General features: G+C 44.7%; 1 protein-coding gene across 2 annotated transcripts in view; it reads right to left on the reverse strand.

The window, feature by feature from the left end:
- Positions 1 to 21805, reverse strand: part of SLC29A3 (solute carrier family 29 member 3) — a 401717-nt gene that overhangs the window by 263571 nt on the left and 116341 nt on the right. For both annotated transcript variants that reach the window (XM_069610729.1, XM_069610730.1), the window contains one exon: positions 19128 to 19354. In XM_069610729.1, coding sequence (XP_069466830.1) covers positions 19128 to 19354 — 227 coding nt within the window. The remainder of the gene's footprint in view (positions 1 to 19127; positions 19355 to 21805) is intronic.

Below are 21805 nucleotides of genomic sequence, written 5' to 3' on the forward strand. Positions count from 1 at the left end.
ATCTTGAGAAGTCATGTCTCTTTGCAAGTTTCACAGTGTGATTTTAACCAATCCAATAACTCTACCCCCCACCACCCTCTACCCTCTACCCCATACTGTGGCAGTGCTAGATTTCGCCCCCCCACTTCCTCCAACAACCATCCCAAAACAGCACATTGCACTTGCAAGGGGGATGCTGTAGCCGCATGGAGTGGGCGGGCAAACTTAAACCACATTGCCTAACTCGTGAAACATAGCCCGACACAGCGGGCATCCCTATGGACCCATGATGCAAATAAGCATGTTATAGGAATAAGAACATTCACAATCATGCATGATGGATGTCACCGGAGTGGGGGTCGGGCAAAGGAATATGCGTTTCAAAAAAGTAAACCGCCTCGGCTGGGACTGTGAAGAAAAACGTCTTGTTATGTTGAAACTTGAGTCTGGCCAGAAATAGCATGGCGTAGGAGACATTTCTTTCTCGCAAACGTTTTTTCACACCTGTGAATGTGCGAAGCTCCTGCTGAACAGCTACTGTAAAATCTGGGTATAAATGTATACCGTTAGATTCATAGCGAAGTTCTCCAATTTCTCTTGCCAGACGCAGGATATGGTCTCTGTCTCTATAATTCGTGACGCAGGCGATGATTGGCCTTGAATACTTGCCAAGCTTTGGTTTAATAGCCAGTACTCAGTGGTCACGCCCAGTGGTGAAATGAGAGGATAGGCCGGCGTCACCAAGTAGTGCTCGAAGTAGCTCCTCCACTGCTATCTCCATGTTGCCACGGAACACCTCCTCAGGAATCCTACAATGCGTAGGTTATTTCGGTAAGATTTCGATTCCAGGCCGCCACATTTGGCTTTTACCATTCTCATGTCCTTTGATAGAGTCGCCACCGTGGTTGCGATATCATCCTCTGCTTTGCCGATTCTGTTCTCAGCCTCCGTAATTCTCTGTGTCCCCTTCTCAAGCTGGGTCCTCATGGAGATGACAGTTGTGGTGATATCATCTAGTTTACCATTAATCGCACAAAACCCTTTTGACATGTTGTTGAGTATTTGCTATCGGTGGAAGATGCCATGGCCACCATTTCTGAGGTTTTGGGTGCCACCGTCATGAAGTGATCCATGCTGCATCCCTTCTTGCTCCCAGCACCCTTCGTCATGTTTTACTTTGATCAGCCCTGAACCCGGCCACCTGGCCCTTCCCCTCTCCTTTTAGTGTATATACGCCGTGGACGGCGATGCAGTGTCCGTCCGTTCATGTCCTGGGTGACAGTTTCAATGTGCGCACTAATTATCCTTCCTGTGTGCTGTGCCGTTTACGGTCAAAGTATGGTTCAATAAAGATCTTGTCACCCCCCCACATCACACAGAGAGGGTTGGCATATGAGGATGAAGCAGCTACTCCAAGTGTAGCAGTAAGATCCCTGTGTGATCTAAACTCATGCAGTGGCGCACAATGTATATGGTTAACATTGGCTGGGCAAGGGGCAGGTCACTGCATACATATTGTCGCATTTAAGGCCCAGGTAGCGTTACCTTCGCCCCACAACGGGCTCAGTGTCTCACCTCACCCACACAGGGGCCGGATGCACCATGGGGGTAGACAATTGAGAGTGTAGGCCAGCTGTATTGCGCAGTACACCCTCCACTCCCTCTCACTTACCACAACAGTTTAGTTATGGGCTGTAAAGTTCCGCTCAATGGCGACACAGCTCAACGCAGGTACATGCAATTCACTGTCACCCAGTGGTTGTTTCTGCTTTGCCAGTCCTGACCCTGGATCGCTGCAGGGTAGGGAAGTGTTGTACACCGCCACAGGTCTGGTACCCAGGAATTCGTTGTTCGCCTGGTAGCGTTGATCACAACTGCACCAGCAAGAAGGCCAGGAGATCCAGGGCTAGGATCCCTCCAGTGGCGAGTTTACCTCCTTCTCCTTATCACACTGCCCACTTAGCAGTGTGGGTCTGGATTGCGCAAGTGTGAGAGGCGGGAGGATCAATGACACAGGCCGCTCCAACGGCATGGTTTCCTTTGACTCTGTAGCTGCACTCAACACTGTCGGCTAAGTCCTCAGGAGTGGCTGACAGACAGGTGCATGGAAACCCCGGCTCCCGGTGTCTGATGAAGCTGAGGGGGATGGGGGGATAAATCTATGGAATCAGCAGCCCTTCACCAACACTGTCCCATTGCTTATATGTTGGTAGGCGAGGATGGTATTTCCCAATGTTTATTTCAATGCCCGCTCCGCACAGAGCTTAAAGAAGAGCCACCATCTTGACGGCTGCTCCACAGCACCCCTGGCCATTATCCACCTTAGATGCTACCTTCTAGGAAGAAAGTTCACACTCGTCACAGACCTTTCTCCAATAGTTTGGATTAGCCAGCGAAAAGATTCCAACCCTCGAGTCATGCGATTGTTCTTACACCTGAAACCCTACTGTTTCAGACCATTACTTTCGTGAACCTTGGAAAATCAGAAACCTAAGACCAGGACTAAAGCTGAAGAAACCTGCATTGTGTGCCGGAGGTACCCGGGGCTCTCCCACGTCGATAACTAAGGCAGGGTGGAACAATTTCTGCTGTGATACTGTCCTTGTCTCCTACAACAAAGCAGCGCCAGTAAAAGACAGCACAGCCGGTGAGTGGGAGAGACTGATACCAGACCACCCTGTGTTCGAACCAAGGTTGCAAGCAACAAAATTGTATGAAGAAATCTAAAGAGAACTGTGTGTGAAAGTATGTAACGAGTGTGAGAAACCTGAAGGTGTCTCATCCGCTAGTATCTAGAGATCTGTCATCCAGGTGGCCAGGACACAGCTATCGCTATGGGATCCAGTTCCTGGCGGTGGACCAGTGGGGGAGGATCACGTGGATGGGGGGTCTTCGGGGAGTGGAACACCGACGGACGAGACATGGTACCCCCATCCTTATAACATATTTTACACATCCTATCCTGTAGGATATTTCAAAGCTCTACCACCCCCTTTGTCCGCATGAACACTCGCACATCGTGAAAGACAATGGACTAATATCAGAGCCATTTACCTGACATGTCCCAACACAAGGGTCAGACAGAGTGGGGCAATTGACAGTAACCACACACACCTGACAGCCCTTTCCCTTCCCCACAGGGATAAAAGGTGGAGTACGAGAGCACACTTGGAGCAAGGTAAAATGTACGGGGAGGCAGCTATTCCAGGATGGCAGTTCAAACGGAGGAGAAAGGTGGTGAGACCTGAAAGTACAACAGAGATGGAAGTGACCTTGCCCTTTTCGACCCAGACCTGTGAAGCCTCTGTGAAAGGAATCATAAGACCAGGAACTGCAGCGGACGGTTGGTGTTACAGATTTCGACGGTGCACAGGGCCCTCCAACTCTGATAACCAAGGCGGGGAGACGTGCTTGCTACCGTGGTACTGTCCTTGACTCCAGAGACAAGAAGCGCCAAGGAGTTCAGCACAGCCGGTAAGTCGGAGGGAGAATCCATAATAAACTGAACTGTTTTGAGCGAAGGTTGCAAACGGCAACATGATATTAGCTTAAAGAACTTGTAAACGAAGAACTTGTATGTTACTGAACTTTTAAGAACAAACAGGGAATATCCAGCTGCAGAGTGGACCGGCACCATGTGGGCTCTCATTCGAAAGACTGTTTTCCCCCTTTTGTTCAAAGTACAGATACCAGGAGGCCCTAGGAGAGCCAGACAAAAGAGGTCAAAGTGTTCATATAAGGGTAGAGTAAAACCCCTTGTACAATTGAAAGTCTTTGACACATAGTCAGGAGAAAGCTAGGGTAAGGGTACTCTGCTTTCTGAGGAACTGTGTAAACTGGCAAATGTGAACTGAGGGATACCCACAAAGGAGAGCAAAAAAGAACATCCCATATATAGCTTGTCGACAGGTGTGCACCCGGCTGAGGGATCTCCACAACAAAAGTGTTTGAAAGAATATCAAGACTCTTGAATTCTACAGGTGATAATACTGGGAATGAAAGGATGTAGTGAACCAGACTGGGTGAAGTAAATGTTGCGAAAGGATCGGAGCCCAGTTGAGGGGGAATGCACAGGTGAAGGGCAATCACCCAACGTGAAGAAAAACTGAAAGGAACTTTTGTTTTTTTCTTTACAGCACATCAGGTCCTCTGAGGCAAGAGACTTTGCATAAAAGAGACTTGGCCACATAAGGCCCTCATATTTTGGAAACAAACTGGAAGTTTGGGCTGGAGAAGCCCAGACGTGTGCTGTGCTCGAGAATCCTGCTTTGCCCTGTATTAAAAGCGTGTGGAATGGAGAACCCAGTTGTACCATCCGGACTTATTTTGTGAACACTTCTTTCTTTTCTGGTGAACATTATCCAACATTATTTTTTTACACCTTAGCAGTAATGATTGGCAATAGTTTTTTATTTTTTTTATTTATTATAGGCCCTTTTTATTTGACAAGACACCACTAGGACTGCCTCATTATTATTTGATGGTTTTTCCCACCCATTTATACAGTTTAATAAACACCCTTGAACTGTGATCACTTGTGTCTGTCTTTACTATTGCCACCATGAGTTTCTTACATGAGTGAGATGAACAGAATTGAAAACCAGAGGAGTGACTGAACTTCTGGAAGCCAAGAAAGATACCGTAGACAGAGTGATCCGGCGCCACGTGGGTGCTCAGTCAAAGGTCTCTGTTAGGTATCCAATATGTTGGCAGCTGTAAAAAGGGAAACTAGAGATCAAAGTGGTCCTGCAAAGGGTCAAGTTAAACCCTGTGCACATTCGAAAGTCTTTGATGACTTAATGCAAACTCAAAATTGGTCTGAGCCCAGCTGAGGGAGACTAATTGTGTAAGAGGCAGGATCTGAGCCCGGCTGAGGGGGATCCAAGGTGAACTGCGAGTCACCAGAGGAAGAATATTCTCTGAACATTGTGAAAAGTGGGATCGGAGCCCGGAAGAGGGGGATCCACAGTAACGATCGTGATATAAACAAAGATCTGAGCCCGGCTGAAGGGGTTCCAGGGTGAATAACGATAACTGAGTATGTATATGAGGACATAAACTTTGTGTTTCGTTTTGATACATCAGGCCCTCTGAATAAAGAGACTATGAAGTAATGAGACTTGGGTACAGAAGGCCCTGATGCTGGTAATGGAACTATATCCTCGTACCGAAGAAGCCAGAGTGTGTGCTTTGCTTGAGTGAACCGCCTTGTTCCGTGCTGAAAACGTGGGGAAGGGAGGCCAACGGCCTGACATATCTTTTGTGAACACAACTTTCTTTTTTTTATTAACACAACCCCACACTATTACTATTTAGCGTTAAGGATTGGCAATTTTTCTTTTTAGTATAAGCCTTTTTACTTTGACGAGACTCCACTGGGACTGCATTATTATTATTTGATGGACGTAGCTTGCTCCCATCTGTAGATTTAGAGTCAGATAGGCATTTATCACACCATTGAACTGTGGTCACTTGTGTACTGTTGATACCATGCCTTCCTTATAGTACATGGAACAGTATCAGAAAGGGAGTGGATATCACACACGTGGAAGTGGAATGGGATACAGGAGAATGACCACGTTTTGGAGTACAGTGCTTCGCATGTGAGAATTTTGAACATTTTGCACGAACGTGCACACTCATTGCACAAGCAGGACAGCCCCAACAGACATACATGTATGCAGCAGACTCCTCAACAGGTGCAGGTCATGCCACAGCAACAACAGACATAGATGCAGCAGACTCCAAAACAAGTGCAGGTAATGAGGCAACAACAGCAATAACCAGATACAGCCCACACAGGCTCCAGGAATTACTACCCAGGGACAAATGCAGGTACAAAATAGGCAAATAAAAGGAACTCATGGTACAGTGAGCCTACTTCAGGCACCAGCACAGACACAGATACCTGAAGGAGTGACAATACAGGGACAGAACACCATACCCCAATACATTAGAGTGACAATGGAGGGTGGTAACCCACTTGCGTCATCCGCAAACACTTTTTCCCCCAATTGGGAGTGCGAGTTTATCCTGTTCTAGCAGTGACTGAAGACCTAGAGGAGGAACCAGTGGTAGCAGTTCAGATAGGACAGAGGAGATTTTCCTTTCTTGTAGATACTGGGGAAACCAGATTGTGCACAAAGGAAGAAAGATTTCCATTATCTAACAAACGTTTGGACACAAAAGGCTTTTCGGGGACAATCTTGAAAGTTCCTCTGACAAAAGATTTACCTTTGAAGATAGGGACACATGATACTGTAGCACCTTTGCTGTATTCAAAAGACACTCCCATTAATATTCTGGGAAGGGACCTACTCAGCAAATTGAACGCCACAATTTAATTCTCGGAGAAGGGGATGGTGTGCAAGACACCCGGGATGTATCCAGCTCGAGTGGTGGTACTGAATCAGGCATATTATGCACACAGCACGATGAGAGGGATACCCACACACAGAGGGATTTGTGTACGGCGTACACATGCTGTTGGGATGGTTGCCAGGGATTGAAGGGAAGGTGTTCCGGCTGTCACACACATTTTTGTTCAGGCCTCACTGTTCCTCCTCAGTTAGCTCAGGCACACTCACTCCAATGTACCAGGAGTAAGTAGTGATACGAAAAGACATGACTATATTAGTTGCCACTGATGAGAACAACATGGAGTGGCGCTCAATATCATTTATTGATCCCACACTGACATTAACAGGAGTGACAGTGGACAACAGTTCCCCATGATGTAGATTCCTACAAAGGTGTAGGGGAAGTACACATCAAGTTAAAAGAGGGAGCACTGTTGCCATGAGTAAAGCAATACCCACTCTCAAGAGAAGCAGATGAGGGCATATATGAGACACTGCAGGCACGGCAGCAAGGCATAATACAGGTGAGCTCATCACCTTGCAACACAGCTATGTATCCGATTAAAAAAGCAAAAGGGGGGCATGGCGTTTCATATAGCATACAGGATTTATGCCCTCTGAATGACATTACTGAGGCAGAGTATCCATTGGTTCCCAACCATGTGACAATTTTTTGCAGCGTACCTGCGGAAGCACACTATTTCACAGTGGTTGACTTAAAGAACACCTTTTTCTATACTGCACCACGCCCAGACTCCAGGCATCTCACAGCCTTTACGCATCGAGGGACACAGTTCGAACATACTAGAATGCTTCAGGGGTACTACAAAGGAACTAGTATCTTCAACAGAGTGATGCAAATGAATTTGAGCAATTTGCAGGTTGCTAGCACAGTAAAACAGTAAGTTCATGATTTATTGGTGTGCAGCAAGACAGAAGAGGAGTGCAGAGGGGACTCAGTGACACAATTGACTTTATTAGCAGACAAAGGATACAAAGTGGACAGAGAGAAGTTATAATGCTGTCAAAAAGAGGTGGTGTACTTGGGTCAGATTGTGTCGGCAGACGGGAGAAATAAAATACCAAGGCCCTAGGACCAAAAACAGTGAAAGAGATGCAGCAATTTTTGGGCTTGTGCAAATATTGCAGAGCATTGGTCTTTGATTACTCTACATACACCAGGCCATTGTTGCACGCACTAAAGGAAGCACAGAACACATTAAAACACACATAAAATGGACAGCTGTGATGGACTAATGTTTTGATGAGCTAAAAAACAAGTTGACACAGGCACCAGTGTTAGTAAGTCCCAAATACAAGGAGAAGTTTCACATGTTTTCACACTCAGATGGAAAAGTAATGACAGCCGTATTGACACAGAAAAAGGGACATGGTCACGAGCCACTACCATATTACAGTGGGTCACTGGATGCAGTTCTACAGGCACACTTCCCATGTGAGCAGGCACTTTTTGCTGCTGCATTTGCTATTGAAAAGGCTTCCGCAATAACAATGGGGTACCCAGTAGTTTTGTATGTGGAGCATGCATGGTTTGCTGTAATAGAGATAACCAAATCAACACTGACAACTCAGAGGCCTTCAGGGTACAAGGTAATACTAACCAACCAAGCAATAACAGTGGTGAGGTGCAGGACAGTAAACCCAGCAGAGCTCATTGCAGAAAAAGTAGACAGAGACTATGTTCATGACTGTGTAGCATGTATTAACAGGAGTGATGGTAACCCCCTAGTTAAGGAAGAATTGATCAAAGGGTGGGACATGATTTTCATTGATGGAGTTCCAGAACTAATCAATCCACAGGACAAAGGCACTCAGGATGCACAGTGGTGGGGTATGGACGAGGAATACAAAAAGGGCAGGAGTTGATAGTGTACTCACAGATAAGACTACCAAACCATTACTCTGCACAAGCAGCAGCGCTAGTAGCCTTGATTGAAGCACTAAACATGTCAAAAGGCCAAGCTGTGAACATCTTCTCTGAATCAGCCTATGTCACCTCTGCAGTGCACTCAGGACTAGCAATGTGGGAAAGGAAAGGGTTCAAAAGAAGTGATGGCACTCCCGTCCAGCATGCAGCATTACTGAGTGAACTACTAGAAATGTTACCACTCCCAGTAGAATTTAGCATTAATAGAGTGCAAAGGCCATGAGTTGCAGGGAGAAGCATCATATGCTGAAAAAGAGCTGTGGAAAAAGAGAGGATGCGCTCTGTCCCCATCTGATTAGGTTTGGGAGTGAGTTTTTGTGAGAAATTATCCTATAGTTCAGGGGTGCGCACAACTCCCAATGAATTTTGAAAAACTCAGTATGTTAGTTATTGTAAGGTATGCAGCAGTAGTGAGGTCAGAAGGGGTAGTTTCTCAAAAAAAACCTTGAAGAAAGGAAAACACTAAGAACTCGGATGTCTTTGCTGTCTTCGCTTCCTACCTATGATCATTAAGTTAAACAATAAGAAAAATGCAAATGATATCTGATCAATGAATATATAAGTAACACCAAGAGTAGTGTCACAGTAAATAAATCACATACGTTTCAAATGCTGGAGTTTGTACATATGATTTCCAAAGCAAACAGTTACAACAGAGAAGCTCTCTCAAGTACTGGAGTTGTACAGATTCATTCGAAAACACAACGTTATAACAGAAAAACTGGCAATGCTGGAGTTTGTACATATGAAGACGCCAAGTTTCAATATTGGAACTTGGCGGCTTTTCTGTCATAACGTTGTGTTTTGGAATTAATCTGAACAACTCCAGTACTTAGGAGAGCTTCTCTGTTGTAACTTTCTGGTTTGGAAATCATATGTACAAACTCCAGCATTTGAAACGTATGTGCTTTATTTACTGCGACACTACGCTCTGTGTTATATATATATATAAAAAATAAATTCATTGATCAGGTATCATTTGCATTTTTCTTATTGTTTAACTTAATGATCATAGGTAGGAAGCGCAGACAGCGAAGACACCCGAGTTCTTAGTGATTAGGTTTGGGGAAATTATAGCACAGGAAAAGTTGGCATGGCAATAAAACTATTGCAGTTGGCATTAGACCAGCTTCACTATCCTTCCCACGTATTGAAAGAGCATGTGGCTGCAGGGATAAGTGAAGACCGTTTTGTGCCAAACCTGTATTAATGCGTTTGATTATGTGAGAAACCTGAAGGTGTCTCCCTGACTAGTCCCCGGGGATCTGTCATCGCTATTAAATCCAGTTCCTGGGGCCGGACCAGTGAGGGAGGATCACCTGGATGGGGGGTCCTCAGGGAGTGGAAGTGGTACACTGACGGGTATGATATGATATGGCATTTGTAACGCGCCTATACACAAGTGTTTTAAGGCGTGATAAGGCAAGGAAGGGGGAACAGAGGGAGGACAGAGACAGCGATCTTACTAGGCCAAGGGACATTGAGATCGCGCAAATGCTGGGGAGGGGCGAGGGGAAATGTGGCAGGGAAAAGGGGAGGGTGCAGTGCTGTACATGGAATCAAACCAATAATAAGAAGTGCAGCCAGCAGGTGGCAGATGCAAGGGTAAGTGCAGACAGCAGGTGTCCAAAAGTGCAGATAGGGGGACTGTAGGTTTACAGACACAGAGCCAAGAGCGAGAGTTGGTTTACAGATACAGAGCCAAGAGCGAGAGTTGCCAGGAGGAAGTGTGGGTGTGCAACTGGGCGGGCAAATCAGAGTGTAACCAGGTGACCAGTACAATATGAGACAGGAAATCAGCAGCAGAGAGGAAGAGAGAAAGCAGAAGCAAAGAAGCAGAGGTCTTGAGGTGATTCCGGAACCGGAGATGGGTCTCTTCAAGTTTCAGAGAGGCAGGGAGGCTGTTCCAGAGGGAGGCCCCAGCCGAGGAAAGAGATCTACCACCAACTTGTTGCTTGGAGAAGCGACTGACCCAGAGGGAGTTGGAGGTGAGACGCAGTAACCCCCTTCTTAACACATTCTCCCCATCCTACCACATAGGATACACAGAAACTTTACCCTCTGACCCCTCATTTCTGACACAAACACTTTCGCACACTACAAAAGACAATGGACTAACACCAGAGCCCTTTACCTGACATGTCCCAACACAAGGGTCAGGCAAAATCAGGCAATTAACCAGAATCACAGACACCCGACGGCCCTTTCCCTTCCTCATAGGGATACAAGGTGGAGCACGAGAGCACACTACGAGCAGGGCACCCCACAACGAGACAGCTATCCCAGTATGGCAGTTCAAGAAGAGGAGAAATGAGTAGAGAACCGAAGGGGCAACAAGGAGACGCAACCTTGCCCTTTCCGGCACAGACCCACAAAGCCTCTCTGGAAGGAATCATATCACTGCGAACAATAGCCAGTGTGTGTTATAGCAGATGTCAATGTACACAAAGCCCTCCTACACTGGATAAGCAGGACGGGGTAGAGGTGCGTGCTACCATGGTACCGTCCTTGACTCCAGCTACAAGAAAAGCCACACAGTTCATCATAGCCGGTGAGTCAAGGGGAGAACCAATAAGAAACCAAACTGTTAAACAAAAGTTGCAAATGGCAAAATAAGGAAAGTTCAAAGAACGGTCAACGTCTTAGGGGAAAACCAGCTGCAGCAGGGCCCGGCACCACATGGGTGCTCATTCAAGAGACTCTGGCTGATCCCCCGTTTGTTGAAAGTACCGATACCAGGAGGTCTTAGGAGAGCTGCAAGTAAAGGTCAAAGTGGCCATACATGGTTCTAGCAAAACCCCATGTACCATCAAACGTTTTTGACCTACCAGTAATTGGAAAGCTAAGGGAGACGAATCCTGCACAGTGAGAAAGGAGAAATAACTGGGTGGTTGGCAAGAGAGAACCCGACAGAGGGATGTCCACGGTGGATTGTCTAAAAGGATGAATGCTACAGGTGAAATTGTTTTTGAAGAAACAACCTAGTGAACCCGAAGCAAAGAGAAACATTAGAGAAAGGTCTGAGCCTGGAAGAGGGGGATGCAGGAATGAAAAGTCATCACCCAACGTACATACAGAAAGGAACTTTTTGTTTGTTATTTTGAACACATCAGGTCCTCTGAGGCAAGAGACTTTTTGTAGAAAAGTGACTAACCTACCGAAGGTTCTGATACCAGGAAATGGAATTGTAGTCTTGTGGTGGGAAAGCTCGAGCATGTTCTGTGCTCAGAAGTCCAGCCTTGTCCCATGCTCAAAGCGTGGGGGAGACCCCCAGAAACCACATCCTGACTTATCATTTGTGAACACTTCTTTCTTTCTTTCTTGTGAAGCATGCCCCACACTTTTTTGTATTTAGTTGTAAAGATTGGCAATAGGTTTTTCTTAGGATAGGCCCTTTTATTTGACAAGACGCCACTAGGACTGCCTTATTAATATTTGATGGTTGTAGCTTGCTCCCATCTTAGATTTAGGTCTAGATTAGGCATTTTGCCAACCTACCTATACAGTTTAATAAATATGCTTGCACTGTGATCACTTCAGTCTGTCTTTACTGTTGCCACCATGAGTTCCAAACAGGCAATTGTATGATCTGCTAAATGTTTTTACCGGGTCACACTTTCAGAGTTGTGCAGGGAACATTGCCCTGACCAGAAGGTCCCTTTCACCAATTGCATATAGATTACATTGATATGCAAGAGAGATTTACTTCTTACAAGTATGTGCTTATATTGGTGTGTACATTCTCAAGTTGGCTTGAGGCAGGTCCCTGTGCCCACAATGATGCCCGCTCTGCAGCTACATTTCTAGCGAGGGAGGTGTTCCCAAGGTGAGGGATTCCAGATAAAATTTGCTCTGATAATGGGCAGCATTTTGTCAATGATTTAATAAAGGACATTACAACCCTCCTAGGGATAAGACAAACTATGCATGGTTTACAATCCTCAAGCCAACGGTTTGGTAGAAAAGATGAATGGACTGCTGAAAATGTGACTGGCTAAGCTTATGAAAATACTTGAAAAGCCTTGGGTGCACTGCTTGCTGCTGGCTTTGTTTGCGCTAAGAAATACACCTGGGAGAGATCATCACTTGACTCCCCATGAGATTGTTACAGGGCGGAGAATGCATGCACCAATTACGCCGCTGCGTACAATCTTTGATGCTCACTCTACCTCTGCTATTCTGGGGGCAGTGGGAGAATTCGATTTGTATCTTAAAGAACTTACCAAGTCCCTAAGCTATATATACTTGCAGAAGAGGCCTAAAACCAAAAGGGGATAATCAGGTGATCCCAACGAACATTTCCCACCAGCAACACCTTTCTTTCAGGGATATCACGTCTTTGTTCGCAACCATGTGAGGAGGTTGAAAGAGGAGCACTTCACAGGCCTTCACGTCATCTATTCAACTCCCAACAACGTTCAAACTCCAAGAATGATGCGGATGGGTCCAAATCACGGGCGTTCGCAGAGACAAAGGTACCGTCTCCCAAAGCACAAAATAATGGGAAGTATTACAGAGATTTCTTTTCATTTTCTAACGGTCCTTAGAAATTATAAAAAAAAAAAAAACTGCAAAAGAAGGAGCTAAAGAAGGTTACAATGCAAAATCTGAGACACGAAAAAGACATTGACAGGTTTTTGGAACGTAATAATGTTAATATGTTTTAGAATAGTTGTAATGCTTTCATTTGATATGCTTTTTAAAAAGGAAAAAGTGAAACAATTCAATGCAAAAAGAAAAATGGGAAAACTAAATATGATGAATGTGCAGGGCTTCCACCATGGCACAGAGGAAGAGCATCATTCATTAACAGGCAATATCTGGTATCATGAAATGATGTGTGTGTGGAGGGAGAGCAAATGGCACATGTGACGTGTTCTCTCTCATTCCACACATAGTTGGAATGTCCAAAGTTCTCCTGCCCCAGACGGTGTCCCATGAGGTGGCGGGATGCCTAATGCACCTGTCTCTCTGTAGAACTCAAATTTTATTCCATGGCAAAAAAGTAGCAGTCCACTGGGTGGATGAAGGGGAAAAAGTACATGAAGACAACAATGTAAAATTAATGCGAATGCTGCAAAATCAGGAAACAAGGTATACTGTAGTGGAGTATGCCACTGAAGGCCCTGGAGAAGGGGAATTACAAATAAGAGACCATAAAAGATTGCAATGCACAACTAAAGAAGGGAAGAGTTTCCCCTAGTGTCACTTGAGGTCACTGATGAAAATAGAGGGAGCACTTTGGTATGGGGACAGATGGGAGCGGGGAATAATGCAGTGTCATGCTGAAAGACTGATGGGTTTCTTTAGCAAAACGTGGTAGCCCAAGTTAATGACAATTGCCGAGCAGCTTGGGGAAAGTATGTTAATGCCTTAACGTGGTTACATGAAAAACATCAACCAGTTGACATACAGAGCTTTACACGATTCCCTTTGTGAATAGGTCAATTCTCCAGGGGACTAATTTGGGATGCGTCAAGGTCATGCAGAATGCAGCACTGCCCGAGGACCAACAGCAGTGATGGATCTTTGGTGGGCTTGCGGATCCAAAGTATATGCCCAACTCCCACTTGACTGGAATGGAATCTGCGCGCTTGTCACTTTGCACAGCCATGAAGATTGCATTGCAGGGAAAAATGGCACATCAAAATGAGCATCAACAGATAGGGAGAAGGAGAAAGCAGGAGAATAATTATTTCTCAAGGAAAAGCGTGGAGAACCAGGCGGCTAACCCTGATGAGTTCTGGCTGTTTTCCACAGCGGCCATCTTTTTTACTTCTATGCTGTTTTCAGGAGTAGAGGCTGGAGCTAATTCTGAATGGCTGCATCTAACCTGTTATGAGCTGTTGCAACTGGCTAGCTCAACTGCAAAAGGATTAAATGCAATAAAGGGGGATATGAGGGCTTTGCACTTGGTGGCCCTCCAAAATCGATTTGTTCTGGCCCTCCAAAATCGATTTGTTCTGGGCTTCCTAAGAGCCATCGAAAAAGGGTTCTGCGTTAAATTTTGGGTCTAGTTGATGCACTGCAATACCCGACGGTGATCCTTCCAATGAAACTCTAAGTGCAACTATACAAGAGATAGAAACTCCAGAAAAAGATGATGAGTGAGGTTAACTGAGTGCAAGCAAAAGACTGGCAGAACAGATTGTTCGCATGGGTGCCCACATGGCTTTCCGGACTGTTTTGAGTGACTGTCCCCCGTAGCGGTGCTGATTGTGATCACTTTGCGCGTTAAGAGCATTTTTAAAGTACATTTTAACAAACAAAAAGGACATTTGATGTAACCCCGAGTGTTGATAAAAGTAATTTTGAAATGAAGAGCAGGAAAAAAATAATGGGGGAAAGTGTGGGGGAGAATCCTGATGGATGGGTTTTTACACAGTCCGATATTGAGAATTACAAGGAATACTGGATACAATGTCTGAAGGATGGGACAAGGTGTGTTTGGATTGAGGAAGATCTGAATGGCTGGGAGAAGACTGGGGGAGACATGACACGGTTTGAGAAAATATGGATCCATAAAGATGAATGTTAAAAAGGAATGGGAGGCCCAAAAAGATGAGTAATGCATTAATAAAAAAGGGGGGAATAATGCAATAAAAATGCAAGTTAAGTGCAGTATGGTGGTACGCCCTTATCAGCTGAGAGAGTAGCACTGTAAAAGGGGAGGGGCTCTTTGTGAAATATATGAAATCAAAGGCTTAACAAAACTAATCCGTAAATGCTGGGGCATAGGTACGTTTAATCATGCATAGTGGTAGAATGAAACACAGTAAATAAGCCCTAAAAAGATTGCTTCTGCTTTAAACGTGTGTAAGCATTTTGTTTGCGGCAAAGGCCGCTGCAGCTGGTAAATTAGTCCAGAGCGTGCAATTCCAGGCCAGTACACAATGGTTCTTTTTTTTAGGTCAAATGATTAGAGCTCTCAGGTTTCACCAGTGAAGAATGAATACATGACCATTTTATAATTCAAAATCATTTATGAAATGCGATTTTCTAGTGGAGCCGGAAAGAACCACAGCAGTTTCAAATCCCCCCCATACAACGTTTTCACTGGGAAAGGGTTAGAGTGCCCCTATTATGCAACATTCTGTGCAACCATATGTTCGTGGTCCAAGGCTCTGATGGAGACATGGTGGGTAGCGATTCTCATGTGAATCAGCATGAGGTGACCAGGGCAGATTATTAAAATTCTGTTGGTCCCCTCAAATGGGTCAATGATATAGGTTTGTGTTGTGGGAATTAGGGGTGGATTGTGACTTTACAAGGGATAATTGAGGGCGGTGTGAGAAGGTCCACAAACTCAATTGTTGCTTGCAATATATGTTTTTCTATATGGGTTCAAAATGCAAGATCCAATCAAACTTGTGTGGGGAGATTTTTTCATGTCATATGATCGTGAATGCTAATTATTTAGTTTACTATAAAAGTTCTTAAGTGTAGGGGCATTTCTTTGACAGCGCCTTTTCATGCAGCTCTGATCTGAAATCTGTTTGTATTTGCTATCCCAGCTGCATCTGGAGCCTGAATAAAATTGTGTTACTTCTTGCACCACAATACACTCCTTTTTGACTACTTTTGTAATTTTTTGTTGAGTTCTACTAGGCGACCCCCGATACAGAATCATAAAAACCCAAACTTTTGTGATGTTTTTAAGAAATGAAGAAATATTTACAATAAGGTCTCTAGTGGGGCATCCTTCCAATGTTTGAGAGTCACACAAGGCCCAGCTGCGTGTCACTGTCACATGTGCTTCTTCAGCCACTTCAGTGCTATCTCTACTCCCTTCAGGTTTCCATTTACAAAGAAAAAGACCTATCATTCAGACCCCTGGATCCTTACCTGCTTACTCGACTTCAGAGCCAGCACCTCTCGGCTGTCTCTTATGGCCGCCATAAGGTGTTCACTACCACCCTCTCACCCCCCCCCCCCCTTGGCTTTTCCAGTTCTTCAGCTTCCCTGGAAGGAATTGACAGCAAAGGATTTTGGGAGACTGGTGGATTCAATGGATAGCCAGTGCACATCTTGAAAGGTTTTACTTTTGCTGAGTTCGTAGTCTGTATTCCACAAAGGATCGGGACAGAGATGGGGCAAGAGATTTGCACTGACTTGGAATGAATACAGGGAACGCTTTGGATTATGTACATTTCAGAATCGAAAATGCATCATAAAAGGAGTAATCAAAACAGAGGGGTGTCTGGGAAACTCTCTACCAGCACAAACACAGCCCATTGACTTGTTTGGGGGTGGATGGCCCCTGTGAGAGCCTCAACCAAGTCTTTAGCTCACTGTTCTTTTCACAGAGAAGACATTTCCCAGCAGATCAGTCTTTGTCCTGCCCAGGGGCAATCCAGCACCGAAATGCTAGGCAATTCTCTTCTGAACGAGAGTACCATAGCAACCCCATACCCTGTTTCAGCCTAGTTGGGCATCATCAGTGAGGTGAAGCTGTGCCTCTCTAAGAGCAGTGAGCAAGGGGTCTAGGTCTGGATTCCGCTGGTAACTTAGGGTGTTCAGAGGAGAATTGCCTAGCATTTCGGTGCTGGACTGCCCCTGGGCAGGACAAAGACTGATATGTGGGGAAATGTCTTCTCTGTGAAATGAACAGTTAGCTAAAGACTTGGCCGAGACTCTACCAGGGGCCATCCACCCAAGAACAAGTCAATGGGCTGTGTTCATGCTGGTAGTGAGTTTCCCAGACCCCCCTTGGAGTTTCTAATCAGGTAACACGATCAGTTGGGTATTTACAATGTGTACTATTTCCATGGTACACTTACCCAGTCATTCAGTAATCACTTGTTTCACGTATGCACAAAGTGACTGTGCCTTTTCACATGCAAGTTGACTCTCAGCCTTCCACATTTCCACTTGTATAGCCACATGTCAACCTCCAGTCATTGCTATTTGAAACTTTTAAATGGACGCATGCCATTCTGACCTGCCCATCGTTATCTCATCTACTTCCTTACACCATGGCTGCTTGTTACCACCCATCCCTTTTCTTACCATCTGATGGAAGTTTTTACTTTGGGGTCCACCCTCATTGTCTCTGGTCTTATTGTCTTTTACTAAATATACTTCCCACCCCATTTTCTCTTGCCCGTGTACTCTCTCTCTTTCCAAAATGTTCTTTGGTGACTTACTACAGCCTTCATGCTGCCTTCCTTATGCTTATTAGTTGCTCCTTTTGTTCGCCTCAACCTTTTCTCCCCGAGTTCCAGACCCACTTTCCCATCATGCATTTCTTCTCCCTCCCTCATCTCGGTTTCTTTTTAATATTGCTTTAACCCTCTTGGATTTTGGATTCAGGTGGGAAGGGTTACAGAATCTACCCACCCTTGCCAGGATTTACGGTTGCTACTTGGCTTCCTTGCAACAGTCAACGGTAAATTATTATCACATGCTGGTTCTTAGAAAACATCATAGCTCACCAGGGCTCATGCGCTATCTTCCAAGTCTACATACATAACATCGCTGATGTATCACTGCTAACCCCTTCCCTATGTGGCCCTGTTATCTTCTTGGACTGGCTTATTCCATAGCAACCACTACTTCCTTTCTCGCACACAAATTATTAGCACATCACTCTGGTGACCACACACTTTATTGGCAACAGCCTTTCTTAGCCGGAATCATTAACTAGCAAACACTACAAAAATCACAGCAGTAAAATGGCCCAGAAAGGTCCAGCACAGGATGCTAGCCCTTTGGAAATTGAGGAGGGAGGATAGCTCATAACGAAACCAAGCAGCCAAAACGAAAATGAAGCGAAGGGTAAAGGCCACAGGTCCTAGCCAGTATTGCTAGACAGGGTCGCACAATTGCAGCAGCTTCTCTGCGAGTAAGCAACCTAGCAAAATCCCTGCAGAATAGAGGTAGGTTTAGGATACCCTAGATATACCCTAAGATTCATGGGCTGGGCTATGCCAGCCCTCCAAAAACACATGTGCACTCGCACAAAGGTTTTGAAAGCCAGCAAATCAAGATGTCACTAAAAACCACCAAAAACGAAATTAAGATTGAATAAGCAGGAGCTAAAAGCAGCTTCCAGGTATCTGGAATTAACCAGTTAGCAGAAGCTACCACTTGGGAACTAGGAACTAGTACATTGTGTTCAACAAATCTAGCTTTCACATAAGATGCAAAATGATATTGTGTTAATTATTTATGTCCCCATATACTTTAAATGTCATATACATGTGTCATAATTCTTATTGACAGATTGTCCCAAACACACAGAGTTAATGTCACATATATGTGTTTGTTTCTGATCAGTTGGTCTGGGGAGCCAAAAGTAGCCCCTGGTAGCTGTTGATGTCTAGTTAATCAGGCTCTTCTGGCTATAATCCCCTTAATTCCGAACCCAGAACCACTATAAAGGGTGCAGGACGGAGCTCAGAGAGCCCATAATGGCAGAACACTCATTTTAGGCATGACTTGTAGCTGCCCAAAATAAAGAAATGTCCCATAAACAAAATGGTCTAGAGCAGTAGTAGAGAGTACTTGAGAGTACCCCAATGACTACAATAGATTAAAATGAGTACTAGTCCTGTATATCTGCATGTGGAAAACAAAGGGGGCAAGTGGCTTTTTACGCCTGGCTAGTAGCTTGCAACTCAAAACGTTTACCCCTGCTCTAAATACATATTGTAATCAGATATGATGGAAATCTTTACAATTATTGACAGGAGTGCGCTTCTTCAATCAAGTAATTTGCCATATTGTGAGATTGTCTAAAAATAATGTATACAAATAATCTATAGCTGAAAAACACAATGTTGTGATTGTACGCTTCTTACAATATTTCCTTGTGCAGCCGTTCGTATAATGGATTTTACCTGAAATTACAGCCTGGGAATGCTTCATGGGGAAACGGCCTGTGACACCAAAAATGCTGCTAGTGAAGATGCTTGAGGCACCACTGACGATGGCCACACATACCAGTGTTACAGCAGAGAACTCTTGCATCCACAGGGATGTATCTACTTTCACCAGCACTGTGGTCACCATAAAGATGGCCAACATGACGACTAATGAAGATAGCACACGGACATTAGCAGACAACCTGCAGAAAGGAAAGAGTGGAAACATTAGTAAGAAATGTTAAAAAAGGTATTCAAACCAAAATATCACTTTTTGCTAAATATGCCTGGCAATTCCCACTTTTTCTGATTCAATTTTCAGACCATGAACCGTCTTCATTTCTTATTTTACAAAGACTAAAGTGCAGGCTAACTTTTATAGGCGGTAAAAAGCATTTGGCAGAAAACCCATGCAATAACTTTCCCCATGCAATTCTTTGCTTTGACCACCTCAGAGCCATGTGGCATAATTTCACAGATAAGACTTGCATCATTGTAACTTCATGCAAGGCCAATAGACTGATGGAGGTGCTTCCTGTGTCTTCAAATTACTGAAGATAAAATCTACTCAACTACAAGAAGAGCTTCATTCTACAGTGTGTCCGCCCCTCCCAGTGACAAAGCTCTGTGCCTGTGTCTGGGGTAGAGTATGGAGTGATCATGAGGGCCGGGTGCCACCATCCATCGAGTTATGCTGGACCCAGAGGAGGTACATTGGGGATCCCATGTACAATCCAACCATTCCCTGTGGCTAAGGAAGAGGACTGTCACTCGGTCTTCACTCACCGCCTATTCATTTAGAAGATGCAAATGGGGGTTAATGAATACATGTCTAAGCAAATCATCACAATGTTCAGTGCCTTGTAGACCATACTCCCGTGCTTGAGACGACTTGAAAGGAGAGGTCTGTCTGAATTCACTCATGTATCTGATAGGCAAGGTGAAGATCAGATGGCAGCATTCAGAAGAAGCGCACACTGTAGTGGATAGAGTAAAAGTCTGTGTGCTGTTTCACAGCAGTGCATGTGAGAGAAAGAGGCAGGCAAGTGATGGAGGTGGATGGAGTACAGGAGAGGTGAAGAAGGAGGCAGAGGCAAGAATGAGTAAGAGGAAAGAATGACGAGAGGTTGAGAGGATAGAGGGAACTGTGATGAGCTGGAGCAAGGAGAAGAGGAGGTAGGGAGATACATCAGAAAGAGGGGTGAAGAAGGAGGAGAACATCAAAGTAAGGGTGGGGGAGAAGACAAGATGGACGGAATGAGGATCATCAAGATGGAGGTATGAAAGAGAAAAGGGAGCAGGTTGGAAGATATATAAAAGAGAGAAAGTTTAATTGAAGGAGATATTAGGAGAGGAAGAGGCCATTTAGAGTGAGAAATGACGACAGAGTAAGAAAGGGAGGAGATTGGAACAAACCCAAAGAAGAGGTTAGAAGAAATATGAGGGGAAGTTAGAGAATGGAGATGACGGTCAAGAGGTAGGCTGAGAAGATTTCGGACAGGAAGAGGTATGAGTATGTGGAAAAGGGCGAAGTGGAACGTCAGGTGGGAGAAGATTCAGGGGGTTATCCCTATGTACAATATCATTGCAACCTGCTGAGTAGGAAAGGGAGGATGGGGCTGTAGTGAAGAGAACCCGGACCCTGAGACAGTGATGTGGCAGGGACGTCTAAGTGAAGACTAAATAAAACCAGGTTACCAGCACCTTGGTAGAAGCGCTGGGTTTTGCCCCTCACTTTCCAAACCGAGTTTCCACCCCCATGAAGTTCAAGCATTAAGGTTCAAGTGATTATAGATCAGGGCTCCCAGTGAATGACCTATTCTGCCCAGGAGGGCTACTTATAACACAAAAGAAAACACTTGAATAGGTCAGAAAAAACTTTTTTCACTCCCCTTAGATTTCTGTAACATAACTGTACATACAAAAACTCTATTCAGGATACCCAAACTGGGTAGGTTCTTAATTTTTATAATTTTTGATAATTAAGTACAAAATTGTGCATAACACTCATACAGAACAGTAAAACACAATAGTATCAACAATGATTGATCTTCATAAATTCATAAATGGAACCCACATTGCCAGAGACTAGCGGACAGCGTGTGATGAAAAACAACTGGACATTTTTTACAAAGACAACAAAACAAGTAACAAAATGTTCTTTCGAAAGGACAGTGACAAAGCACTAACTAGAAAGTGCGTCTACACCAAGGTGTTTCAGGCCGTCTGTGTGGGCTTGATGTGCCTCGTGTCTACCACGGCCTTCATCAGGACGAGGGCTGTACGGGCGTAGAGTGCTGTAAATATGGAAAGGAAGGAGCAGTGAGGGAGTGTCCAAGTGTTTTAATAGCAATAAATGCAACATGTGGATAGTATCATAAATGAACATCTTACCTAGGTGGTTTAATGAACCCTAAGCACATGTGAAGGAGACTGTCTAAAGATACTGGTCCCAGAATATTCCTAGTAATAAACAAAAAGGATGAACTAAGTGTGTTATCCTAATACGGTATGTAACATTTACAGCTGGAGTTTAGGCTGATAAACGGCTTACCTCACAAAGGAGGGTGGAATCAAAATGTGATCGAGCTTGGTCACGTAGTGCAGGTGAATTCCTGTAAGGAAGACCCCATAATAATATCCAGCTACACGCG

Source organism: Ambystoma mexicanum, chromosome 8 (genome assembly GCF_040938575.1).
Source record: "Ambystoma mexicanum isolate Mex_15411 chromosome 8, UKY_AmexF1_1, whole genome shotgun sequence".
In the NCBI taxonomy this organism is placed as follows: Eukaryota; Metazoa; Chordata; class Amphibia; order Caudata; family Ambystomatidae; genus Ambystoma; species Ambystoma mexicanum.